We start from the raw sequence: 12,492 nt of genomic DNA, 5'->3' as shown, positions 1-12,492 counted from the left end.
TTTATTTTTTTATTAACTGGGGTTTTGTGTTGGTGTAGATAGCATAGGACAGCCCACAACCCATTTGAACAGCCAATCAAAACCTACTTTATGCGTAATTAATTACGGGCCAATATTTTTAACGGAAGTGTTTGCGTATGGAAACTTTTATTTTGAAAACTTCACTTCCGATGTTCGCGGGAAAGAAAAGCAAGGCAAAGCCATTTGTATGGTTCGTTCAACGTTAGAGCAGAAATAACGATCCTACTAGAAATGTCAACGAGTGACGGATATGCATATTTCCGAAGATCAAGTGTCTCCTGGATAATGGTTGTAATGCTGTCGATGGGTTTTTATACAGTAAGTTACTCTTACTAGTGTGGCTTGTCAGTATAACTTTATATTTTTGTAGTTTTGCAAAATACAGTTCTCTAGACATGCCCAATATTTATGAATTTATTCGTGTTTTGTCTACGTGTCAGTTCACTGCTATTGCGATATTAGTTTAGCTAGCCTAGTTTCATTTTCTAGGCATATATTATTAATACTAATTTAAAGAATCAGCAAAACCAGTTACAGTAATTTCTTATATTATGTACCTCGTAGATTTCTGACGTGCCCAGCTCTCATTTATTTATTTATTTGTCTATTTCTTTATTTTTGCGAGATTGTTTACTTTATTTCCTGTGAGTCAGCTAGGCTGGAGCAAAGATGATGGACATTTGTTAGGTAAGCGTGTCATTTGCTTTACAGGCCTCTATCTCATTGGAAGGTTCAAAGTCGAGGCGTAAGTAGGTATTCAGGGTCGGGTTATAGTCCATGCATTAGTTATGCGTGTAGCTCTAGTAAGGAGACACTTCGGGTGAGCAAAGAGTTTGAATGACAGCCTTAGTAAATAATAACCATCCATCGTAGACCCTCAAGCCAACAGCTGAATTGAGTTTTTGGTATGTGAGTGTGTAAGAGCAGCATACAAATCATGTATAAAGACCATCCCTGGCTACTTATCGACACTGTACTGTGTCACACCATACTCTAAATTTCACCCTCTGCACCTTATCTTAAATAAATACATATAGGCTACATGGATATGGACCAAATCTTTTTATTGTTTATTTCTATGGCTGTCTGATATCTTGACACAATAGATCACAACCTTGCTAGAGTAATGCAGAACTTGCTGTCTCGTGAGTTACTCATGGATCCTGACTTCTTCTGCATTAATGATGCCAACATTGATGCAGTTTCGGATTTTACGTTGAGGACAGTAGAATGCAACACTGTCTGATAATCCTATGTCTTACCTTGTGTGGTTTTCAGTGGGTCGTGTTTTGGCCAGATCAGGTCCCGTATGCCAGTTTGGGTCCACTAGGTGCTATCTCAAAACATCTGGTGAATGAATATTATGGAGTCTTGTATAAGGGGTGAGTCTGTCCTGTATGTTTGCTGTATTTAATTAGCATGCCTGTGGCTTTGTAATGCCATGACTGTGTGTTTGTGTGTGCATACGTTGTTTCAGATGGTGGCTTGCTTGGGTTGTCCATGTCTTCGAGTCCCTGGTGGCACTGAAATTATGCAGGTAAGAAAAAGGCTCCAAGTGGAGCATTTTTTGGAATGGCAGCGTAAGTGTTTGACGTGTTTAAGTATAAACAAATCCAAGGACAGCAGGAGTGGTAAAAGCCTCTTCTGATTTGCTGCCACCTGAGGGCAGTAGAACACCGCATCACATAAAAAGATGCGGTGTTGGACTTGTAGATGTTTTATACCTCTGTAATATTCTAACTGTTCTGCCTTGTGCTCTGTGCTGCCACAACCCTGAATTGGAGCGGTTTAGAAGATGAATGAACGAATCCTTCTAATGTGTGTGTCTCTCTAACGTGTGTGTCTCTCTTGGTAGTGATAAAGGCATCAACAGCCCATCGACTCGTCTCTTGTGGTTCATTCAGACGATATTGTTCGGTTTTGCATCCCTGGGTTTGCTCCTCAAATACAAGCCTGATGGCCGCAGCAAACGACGGTGAGCAGGCCGGAGCTCCTCTGAAGCAGAACCTCGCTGGAACACGACTAGGTACACAGACAGACCTCCCTAATGAAACAGGACTCCGTTTCCCTGCAGACTAGCTGTGAACAAGACTGCATTCCACAATGGATCGTACTGATGTAGAACTACATATCCCACGAGATACCGCGATGTCAGACAATAGCACTGCCTCTCAGAGGGCTTTAACAAGAACAAAGCGACACCATCCTTACGATAAATTTCCCAGAGGTTTCAACAGCTAATTAATTTGAATTTAAATTGTGTCTTGAAGAGAAATTGCTGTAGGATAAAGGCAAGTTTTTAGGACTCCATTAACAAGGGCATTTGGATAAGGATACACTCCTGCTAAGGAGTGTTTATTACCATGTTGTATGTCAGAGGAATCAATGGTACCCCTGCAATAGCAGTGCTGCTGTGTGGCTCTTGCTGTTTGGGGCTTAAATGCTGCTAAGATATGTTAAGTTGGGCCACTCGAGTTGGGCTCATGCTCCTCTGAAGCAGGAGTGTGAGACTCGCTTTCATACCATGCGTTTGGAGGCAGTGCCTGGCGCAGTGATTTGTGCCTGCCAGTCCAGTCGTGGGACTCCTTTTAGCTTAATAAGGTTTTTCCTTTAATAGACAGCACCATTAGCAATAGCTGCATCCAGCACTGATCAACTCCTCATGCATAGCTTTTACAGGTCGTTCAAGGCCCAGTCGCTGCCTCGTCGAGCTGTGGGGGATGGTCCGTAAAACTCAAGATTAGCCATGTTTTCCTTGGATGGAAAGAACTGGCAGACCTTCTGTAATTTAAATAATTGAAGGTGACCGTTCCTCATGCATTGGGCATTTAGCAATATACTCTAATATACAATATACAAAGTGTCTTTGGTACAAGAGTGGTGATTTGCAAAAAGGAACGTGGCAAGACTCATAGTCAACAAAGCATGAGTGAGACAAGCTGTGTAAAATTTCCCTCTGACATTATTAGTGCGGCAGCAGCACTGGGAACACTGGGAATGTCGTAAAAGGATGAAGGGGAATGGCTTTCATCACTAAGTATGAACAAGACTAATCAACTGTTAGATGTTAGATACGTGGGAAACGGAGACTAAATAAAAGAGTTTTAACACAAAAACAGCCAGTTCACGCCTATAAAGAAGCAATTGTTCAGTTGGATCTGGTTGTTCTATCTGCGCTACAAAAAGGTGTGTGTGTGTGCTATGTGCTGTGTGTGTGTGTTGTGTATCTGTAATCAGAGAAAACGAGTATGTCACATTTACTCCTGTTCTTATGCCTCTACTTTGGTCCAAATCAGATTAATTTGCATATTATATTATTTCAACAGTACTCCAATTACTCCTAGATGACTGATTTACATTACAGCCTCTTACGTTTAATAAATTAACTATTAACTATAGTTTTATCATATGGCTCTTTGATGACTAAAAATGTATAGTTTGCATTAATTTTTTCAGTTATTACAATTTTGATGTCATATGATCATGCTTTTAAAAATTCCTTTTTGAAAAATAAAGCAGTAATTTGACAAGCTGGTATTGTCATTCTTATATATGTTTGTAATTACAGTGTGCCTGTTTACACTTCATGTTTTTAACAGGATATATGAAACCATACTATTCAAAGTGCACAAATCTGATGTACATAACTGCAGCTGACGCCTGTCAAATGCAGCAGTCAGGGAGGTGCTGGCAATCTGTCTGACATTGATTAGATAGCAGTACAGGCAGTTGCGCAGCTATCTCATATATGTTATAACACTTTTGAAATGCAGTTTCACAGGTCTGATGCGTTTCAGATTTTCAGCAAAGCCTTTGCCGCAGTGTACTTGTGTATCAAGGAGGAATGCATCTAAACTGTCCTATATATGCTCCTGTAGGCAGTGCTCCTGTATGCAGTGTTCCTGTAGGCAGTGCTCCTGTATGCAGTGTTCCTGTAGGCAGTGCTCCTGTAACTCCTCTGGTAGGGCGAGAGGTTTAAGGTGCTATCTAGTGACACCACAGTCATGCGTGCGATTCCTAAGGGAGCGCACGTACTGTCACGTTGATAAATATGCCAGTCACTTTGGATAAACACGTCTGCCAAAGGCTGTAAATAAATAAAATATTCATGAACTGCCCAGATAGAACACAGCTGTTAGGTTCCAGCTATTAAATCTGGCCCTTATGTTGCAGCAAAAAATGTTTTGCAAACCTATTATTGGGTAAATATTTTAAAATGTTTAGTAAATGTTAACCTTTCTTGCCATGAAAATGCAGCTCAAATGGAATGGGGATACACAAACATATGTTGAAGACCACAGGTGAGGTGTGTTTTTCCATCTTATTGCCTTTCAACCCCCTGCTCCATCCCTCCACAATGATCAGGCCCTGTGAGATGACCCTTACCCAGGGAGCACTCACACCAAGCAGGACGCCGTTGCCTGGAACTGGCTATCACCTTGAAGTGGGCTTTATTGAATTGACTCCATCTCCTATCTTAACCCAGCTTATTCCTCTGGAGACCAAAGGGCTCACTTGCCCGATTCGACTGCAGACTTCCGCTAGCTTCCATCTGTTAAAGATTATCTTTGGGTTTATGTTTAAAGTATTGGTGATCTTATTTTACCTCTTCTGACATCAGTTTGGAAAGTAGGCTGAAGACGGTTAACAGGTGACCTCTCGGGTATTAACTGTAAGAGGAGTACATTTTTTGTGCACTCTCTTGTCTTATATATGTCATTGCCAAGCATACACACCTTCCAAGTCCCTCTGTGGTATTTATTGCTGTCTTAGACTCCTTGGCCAGAGCAAAGAGTCGGTACTGTGTAGAATCTGACACCATGTGTTTGCTTGTGGCTGTAACCAAAGGGGACACAATGACCTTAAGCAAAGCACTTAAAGGATTAACCTCCTCTGATCACTCTCTTTCCAAACACGCAAGGGTGTTACCCTCTCTGCTGCGCATTCGCGCAGCTCTCTGTCGTACCCACTCCTTCAGCCGGAGATCATCTTAACCTGGACTGTTTCATCCGCTAATGTGGCACAATCACCAGAACAGGAGTCAGGGTAGGTTTCACAGTTAGAACGAAGAGTGGAATAGATAATGACAGACTGTTAGTGGGTGATGGCCACCAGTGCGCAAGTGAGCCTTCTATTCGGCCACCATTAAGAGCTCGTCACAGAGACACTAATAAGGCTGTTATTGAGGGCGAAATGCTAGGAATGTGGTTTCCCAGGACCGGACTGTGTATGCTTTCTAAGTACAGAAAACACAGTTTGGCACATAAAACAAGCAATATTATAAAGACATTACCCACATTAAAAAAAAAAATGGATCGATTTTTCTTAAAAGTCCAATACACCAATACAGATTGGCAATTAGTGTAACAAAAAATTCTTATTTCATTTTATTTGGTTTGGTTGAGTAGTTGCCTGAAATGTCAGAATGTATGTATTATGCACACGAGTAAATAAAGCATGTGGGAACTTCCTAAATGTACTCTTTTTGCTCTCTGAAACAACAATGTAGTATATTTTGAACATAAATTCACTTTTTTGCAGCAGACTTCATATTTCCATATTAGTGAATATGGCTATAATGAGGCTTTGAGCTCTAGGTACATACATCTTTGTTTTGCCTGGATCGTGTGTGTGTGTGTGTGTGTGTGCTTCATCTATAGGAGGCATTTGTGACGCACAGCTGTTGGTGCGCGTATAATCGGGGTGGCGGTAATCTTGCTGAGTTCATCGTTGCAGTCAGCGCAGTGTAGGGTAGCGGCCTGACAGCGTTCTGCGTAGCTGGCAGTTCTGAGTCTTATCCCTGCTTTCCACAACACACTCAACCTGTTCAACCAAAACACAACAGCCTTAGCCAATACCTTTAAAAAAAACAACCAGCACCACAGAGAACTGTACGGAGGGACTCACTCCCTAAGCTTAACGCAGCACTAAGTAAACCCATTGCCATGACAGCCCTTAGATCTATATACTGCAATTTGGATAGGAAGAGAGACTGTTGACACAGGCAGTGATTTCTTACCTGTGCTTGATCTGCTCTATCACTGTATCTCCTGTGCCAAACATCCAGCAGCCTGAGGAGAGAATGAGCAAATGTCAAACAAGAAAGGTGCAGGATGGAACACAGGGCTAATCTGTAACCTCCTCGTTTCCTTGGGAATCACGTACAGCATTTCAGGCTTGAATTGTCCTGTTGTTTCAAACTGTTTTGCAACACCATGTTTAGTGAGACTGATGATTATTAAACAGTAAGATTAACAGAGTTTTAACTGGGATTAATGCAACACAAACATTGCTTCTTTCAAACACTTAAAAATGAACAAAAAAATAATATTATTTTTGACTAAATAATAAAAGCAGAGATGTGCAGTGCTGGAATCATCACTGAGAACTGAATGTGTATATGGGTAAACATACAGGTTGGGTAGTTGATCGTTAGTTTGTGGTTGTGGTTTTCTCCTGTTCCCTGGTGCTACTTTGTATATATTGTGTATATGTATATTGCATATATAATTGTTATCAATGGCCAGTCATTTGCGTCATGCCTAAAATGGTAAGGTCAGCCTCAGTCACAACTCTTTCTTTCTGTCTTTCTTTCCTGCCCACCTCGCATCTTCCCAGGCCAGTGTTTCCATCCGTTGAGCCATGTGTCTCCTGGCCAAGTCTCCCAACTGGACTGTGAAACGACTGATGCGGTCATCCAGTGCTAGAGCTCTTCCCACACACTGCCTCACTAGCACTGTTACCCTGTAGGGGTAGGGGCACGCAGAAAACCTGTCTGTTTAAACCCCCAGCAGTACGATAATACTTATAAGTTATGATGCTAAGCTATTCAGAGTTGTAAGGTTTAGCTCACTGTTGACCCTTTAGCTCGGACAACTGCCCAGTCAAGATGGCTGCTGGTCCCATGGCTCCTTCAGTATCTACGGTGGTGTGTTCATACTCCCGAAACCTCAGCATGGCCACCAAAGGGTCCTCCTCCCTGTGCCGAGGATGGCGGCTCACGGCCCGCAGAGCTTGAGACTTTAGCTTTCATTTGTGGTTCAGGAGTTATCTAGAATGGAAAAGCTTAGATCGGTAAGTAAAAATCTGTAAGTCTGCCAATTTGATTTACATAGAAATATTAGGATGAAATTGGTGATACATGTTACTGTCCCTAATATCAGCAAGTTCAGCTATTTACTGCTTTGGGGCATGAGGCATTTTTTAAAATCCATTTTAAGACTGCAGTTGTACCTGACAGAGATGACCATTTTCTTGGTCAGGTGAAGAGTGTGTGCCCGAAGAGCGTTGCACCAAACCTGTGAAACAAAGCAAGAGCTCTGGTCAAATCTAAACAAATGAGGATGATTGCAGAATGCTTATCCAAGCTTTGAGGTACAACGAGAGCGAGCTTCGTGAGTGAGAAACAGAGCAGGTGGTGGACGTTATGGATGCTGTATGGAGACAGGAGAACGTGTGTATGTATGTATGCATGTGTCTTTACTTCCATAGAGCTTTCGGACTGGGATGGAACCGAAACCCTTGATGGGAGTGTCGGTTCTGCGGGAGTGCGGTAGAAGTGGGAATTCCTCTGATTCAATGCCCTGGTCAAGAAAGCAAGCTCGAGACTGACAGTGGGTCGTGCATTTCTCATAAACACCATGTAGTAACTGATGCCTCTCTACTGATCATTACCATGAACAAAATGGTAATGCTACTTAAAAACAGTGAATTTAGGAATGTGAAAATAATAAGGTTAGGGGATTGTTATGCCAAAAATCTAGGAGCATGTTTGCAGCCGTTAAGTTGTTTTTTTTAATGCACCAAGCATCAATCTATTTGATTTGATCTATTTGTTCTATTTGAATCAAAACCAGTTCAGCCTTTAAGGATCCTGTGATAACCTTGTAACGGTTTTGACTCACAATGTGATTTGATCTAAGCTTTAAGCCAAAGGATTATAGTAATAATGGCCACAGATGTTGTTGGCACAGCTCCGCACTAGTGGGTCAGCCAGAATTCCACACTGACCACCCGCGGGCACAATGACAGCGTCATTGTGTCACCTGCTCGTGCACCTCTACGCCTACTGTACCCAGACCTGCCAAGTACACGACACTCTCGTGCCTGCAGGGTGGAAAGAGGGGGCCAGGTAGAAAGATAGAAGGGTGAATCAGTGCATGCATGAACATTTCAGGGCTAAGCCACACAGCGCAAATCACCCAGTGATTGATTGCTGTTGTATTCTTTTTTAAGGAACATGCCTTTTTGGTTCACATAAATAAATGGATTCATGTTGTGTGTACTCTGCCAGTTCCGTATTTGGTTTTTATTACTCTTAGATTTGGGAAACGTGTATACACGTGATAGTAAGGTTTATTTTGCACATAGCTTGTATAAGTGCACTGCATGTGGGGAAGAGAAGGTGCAGGCTAATTGTATGTTTCGACCACTAAGTGTCGAGTTTTCTGTGTGTCGTGCACTCCTCCAGGTAGAGGTAGCTGTTCTCCTGGGCCAGGTGGCACGCGTGGTTCTGTGAGTCGCAGGCCATGCTGCCGTACGAAATCACCATGGCACCGTAGTCGCAGAACATGCGCAGGCGTGATAGACAGCTGTAAGCAGGCATTATAACGAAGACTGGGATTCTCAGCTCCACTGTGTGATGGGCCATCGCCATGGAGAAGCTACAGTCCATGGCCACAATCACACCTTTCTTCTGCTGCTTCTGACACACACACACACACTTTTTGTGAGCTAATCCAAGTGCTTTTGATTTTTGCCAGGGCATCTTCCTATTACATTAGGCTTGTAGTCTAATATTGACGTGTTGAATAATAAATTAGAATGAGAAATTAGACACTTAAGCTCATCCATTACACAGCTGCTATCTGAACTAATGCTAATAGTATTTTCATTTGACCTGCAAGGTGACGGTGGTGGACGTGATGTGGCTGTTGCCTGTTTTAATGATGAGAGCAGACACAGAACCCTTCTCTCTTTCACTGAGCCAGTGTAGTGGAGGTGCTCTTTCTTTACATAAATCTCCATGCCATACAGTTTGGATAGTCTGGAGTACTGAAAGGCAAAGTTATATGATGGCTAGTGTGTTTTGAGACCACTGAATGTTATCCCACCAAATGTTTTTCATTCTTCCTGAAACCAAACCGCCCTAGACAGACAAGCAGTTAAAACAACTGTCCCTAGATTCACAGCAATAAAACCAAGCAAGATGTAATCCCGGCCCAACCTCACTCTGAAAAACCCCCAATGTAATGTAAATTATTACCCTTATTAAATCACGTTTTACAACACAACACACTTTTAAGCAGCAGAAAGTGGCCTTATTTCTGTTTGCACTTTTATGTTTGGATTAAATGTGAGTGGTGTCAGGATAATGTTTGGATGTTGATGTTGGGTCAGTCCTTTACATCACAAGCTGGAAGAACTATTGTCAGAATGTTTGCATAGGCCATGAGTGATTTGGGTGGCTGTTACTCAAAACTTGCTAATAGCAAAGTAAAGTCGGTGTACTGTGCAAGGGGTCTTCTGAATTCCTGACTGCTGGATTTTTAAAGCCGCTGCACTGATGTCCTGAAAGTGGAGAAACTCCACAGGAGGCCCTGGTGCAGACTTGTGCTCTCTGCTCCTTGTGATGAAGGGCTCTGTTGGAGCCATCAGCGGGACCTTCTCGAGGGTCTTCAAGTCCGCGTTCAGGTGCTCCTCAGCGCTCAGGGCAGAGGCAGGCAGGCTGAGGGGAGAGCGTCTCATTCCTTTGGGGGATGTCTTGGTTGCACTGGCCATTGTGAGATGAGCAGATGCTTTTGTTGCTGCTCTGACGTTCCTCTTTGCTGTTAGAGAAAATAGAGAACTTCATTAAACTGAAGAGAAAAGAGTTTGTGTTTCTTGTCCTTTGTGTCCTTTGAAAAAGTACTTTGAATGCCTTTGGAAAGAGCCGGACGGATTTGGTGGAAAAACAAACCCGGCGTTGTGCTTTAGCACCTCCATTAGTTAGCTGAGTTTCAGTGAAAAATAACGTGAAGCTTTGGAAAGATACAACTGGAGAAGGTGATTTATGGAGGCGAGGAGGAGGGTTTCTGTCACCAGCGCCTGCCAAACGCCTTGGCTGCATCAACAAAGCCAGCGACTGAGGGCAAGCTAAGCATATGTTATGCAGATTAACTGTTCTCTCTGTGTTGTCTTTAAGTAATCCTTCTGCACAACAGCATATAATCCACTCTGGTACCTCTTTATCAAAGCACATGTGTAGCCTGTGAAGCACAGTTAATCAAAAGCTGTTTATGTACACTTGATCTAACTTACCAGATTTCAAAGCGCACAATATGGGCAAACAGAAATTCATCCAAAAAAGGCCCCTTGACTACTGAGATGTACGAAAAAGTGCACTAGAAATCTCACCAAATTAGATTTTTGCTTTGGCACTGTGCTTATAAAAATGTTTTTAAAAGTATCAAGTGTACTCAGATGAGCAGGAGACAATATATTCCCAAACCAGGTGGAGTGAGTAAATTTGTGGCCAATTTTTGAAAGTGATCTGAGTCTGACTCTATTACTCAGCCTTTTTGAGGTCTAAAAATATCCCATCTCACCCCCTTCTCACTGTCCAGGCCAGTGCCTTTTTTGCTTTCTTACCATATTGGTCAAGGATTTTTAGTTATCTATTATTCAGTACCCCCAACTTTGCCGCTCAGTGCCTCAGAAAAAGATTTTCCTCTGTGTGTTTCTCTCTTTGACGATCTATTTGATACCCTCGTGCTTTTTTTCTCAGATAAGTCAATAATTACCATGGCAGGAAGAGGAGAACGAAGGAGAAGAGATGAAGGATTAAGCACATCATAGTGTGGAAGGCAGGCAGGATGGTCCTACTGTCTGGATCACCAAGGAGTTGGGGAGATGGGCTCAGCCTGGGGAGGAACGAAGGACCTCGAGATGGAGGAGGTGCAGAGGCATGAGGAGGGTCATGGGGAGCGACAGCTGATGCTGGAGAAGATGTTCTCCTCGATGAGGTTCCTGCATGGGATTTTTCACATCTGACTGAAGCGGTACGAGGGGCAGTAGAAGTGGGTTGATGCTTCTGGCTGGATATCTCCTCAGATGAAGCAGTAGATGCAGATGCAGTAGGGATTTGGGAGAGCGAGGCTTCTGTGGAAGGAGCAAGTGTTGGGGAGTTTTGGGGAAGATGCGGAATCAGAATGACCAGTGGTAGGAAGATCATCAGGAGAGGTCTGGGTAAGAACTACACGCTTCTCACTGTCTCCAGGGGATGCTGGGAAACTTTGAGCTTTAGAAACTCTTCATGGGTTTGGAACTTAAGCCCTTCAGTCTCCCACCTTTGCCAGAAGGGGTCGTACTCCTCGCTGTCGCGGAATCCCCTCTGCTGTGGAGAACCCTCACTTGTAGTGAGTGGGTGAAGAAAAACTGGCAGCAAAGTTCATCCTGGAATCTTCAGTCTATGTGCTAGACAAGGAATCCCAGGGTCCCCTTTGGGGCTGAGTTCCCACTCCTGTTTGTCAGAAAGTGTCTGGTCTGCAGGGTACTGAAGCTACAGACTTGTGCTCTCATCCTCACATGCCTGTTCTGCACAGCTGTGGCCTGTGAGGCTGTTTAAAGAGGAATTTACCCCCAGGCACACGTGTGAGCCTCTACCCTAGCCTCATTGCCCCTCCCAAGCTTGGTCAAGCCAGGTTATTCCTGTCCCAAACCTGCATTCATTCTACCTTTGACGTCGGCTCTTCAGATGCTCAAATGAGATAAATGGAGACTTATCTGAGAAAGAGTGATCCTGGGCCTTGTGTCTTGGGGAAGGCTGGATGAGCATATGGAGAGTCCTTGGCACTAGAGGGCCTGACCATTGACACAGGCCTATGCTTCCCCAGCATGGGCCAGAAGTGAGGAGTCACCTCTAAATCTCTTAACACACCAGTTTCTCACAGAAATTCCATTGTTCTTTTCAGTTCCTTAATGGTGTTTCATTGGCAGAGAAACTACATAATCAGATTAATGTGTGTGATCTCATTTCCTAAGAATGGTGAAAGAAATGCAGTTACACAAACTCAAACTCTCTCTCTCTCTCTCTCTCTCTCTCTCTCTCTCTCTCTCTCTCTCTCTCTCCATCATGTACAGAGAGTTGAGGTTAATGAACTTTTTGCAGCATTTTTCCACTGGCCTGCCCTTGGATTATGGCAGCTGAATCCCAAGCCTCTGTTCATGTGTTTCACTACCCAGTCTGAGACGTGCTCTCTTTAATCTCCATCACCCTGTTGCTTCTACTCTACTTCCTCTTATTGTGTGTGTCATGAGCTGAACCCTGTCTGAATGTTGAATGACTATTATTGCTTTAATATTTAAAAAACTTTTTTTAAATAAATGTATATTTGAATCGGGCTATTCCGTTTACAATGCTTGAAGCCCTTAAAACACCCCCTTAAATGTCTCATAGAACGTGATACATGACAGCACATACCAGTACCCCTG

General features: G+C 43.1%; 2 protein-coding genes across 2 annotated transcripts; one reads left to right on the top strand and one right to left on the bottom strand.

The window, feature by feature from the left end:
- The first annotated feature begins 163 nt into the window (after nucleotides 1-163).
- tmem254 (transmembrane protein 254) lies at nucleotides 164-3,551 on the top strand. The gene is made up of 4 exons (XM_027020961.3): nucleotides 164-339; nucleotides 1,300-1,403; nucleotides 1,499-1,558; nucleotides 1,877-3,551. Exons 1-4 carry the CDS (start codon nucleotides 253-255, stop codon nucleotides 1,998-2,000), a joined length of 375 nt encoding a protein of 124 aa, XP_026876762.2. The 5' UTR covers nucleotides 164-252; the 3' UTR covers nucleotides 2,001-3,551.
- A 1,870-nt stretch (nucleotides 3,552-5,421) lies between these two features.
- On the bottom strand, nucleotides 5,422-9,801 carry LOC113584201 (serine racemase). The gene is given in 11 exon segments (XM_081724773.1): nucleotides 5,422-5,844; nucleotides 6,041-6,092; nucleotides 6,625-6,765; nucleotides 6,875-7,000; nucleotides 7,255-7,287; nucleotides 7,289-7,319; nucleotides 7,993-8,057; nucleotides 8,059-8,127; nucleotides 8,484-8,725; nucleotides 8,959-9,075; nucleotides 9,532-9,801. Coding segments are annotated over 11 exon segments (1,233 nt in total). The 3' UTR covers nucleotides 5,422-5,757.
- Nucleotides 9,802-12,492: the final 2,691 nt, after the last annotated feature.

Source organism: Electrophorus electricus, chromosome 12, assembly GCF_041902795.1.
Source record: "Electrophorus electricus isolate QZ-2024a chromosome 12, ASM4190279v1, whole genome shotgun sequence".
In the NCBI taxonomy this organism is placed as follows: Eukaryota; Metazoa; Chordata; class Actinopteri; order Gymnotiformes; family Gymnotidae; genus Electrophorus; species Electrophorus electricus.
Note: the sequence above shows the minus strand (reverse complement) of the source record. Positions and strands in the feature narration are given on the sequence as shown.

Bases quoted from the DNA above. Each gene is read 5' to 3' on its own strand.
- tmem254 (XM_027020961.3), top strand. From the start codon at position 253: ATGTCAACGAGTGACGGATATGCATATTTCCGAAGATCAAGTGTCTCC. The intron at 340-1,299 runs GTAAGTTACTCT...TGTGGTTTTCAG, and splicing joins TGTCGATGGGTTTTTATACA to TGGGTCGTGTTTTGGCCAGA. The intron at 1,559-1,876 runs GTAAGAAAAAGG...CTCTCTTGGTAG, and splicing joins GTGGCACTGAAATTATGCAG to TGATAAAGGCATCAACAGCC.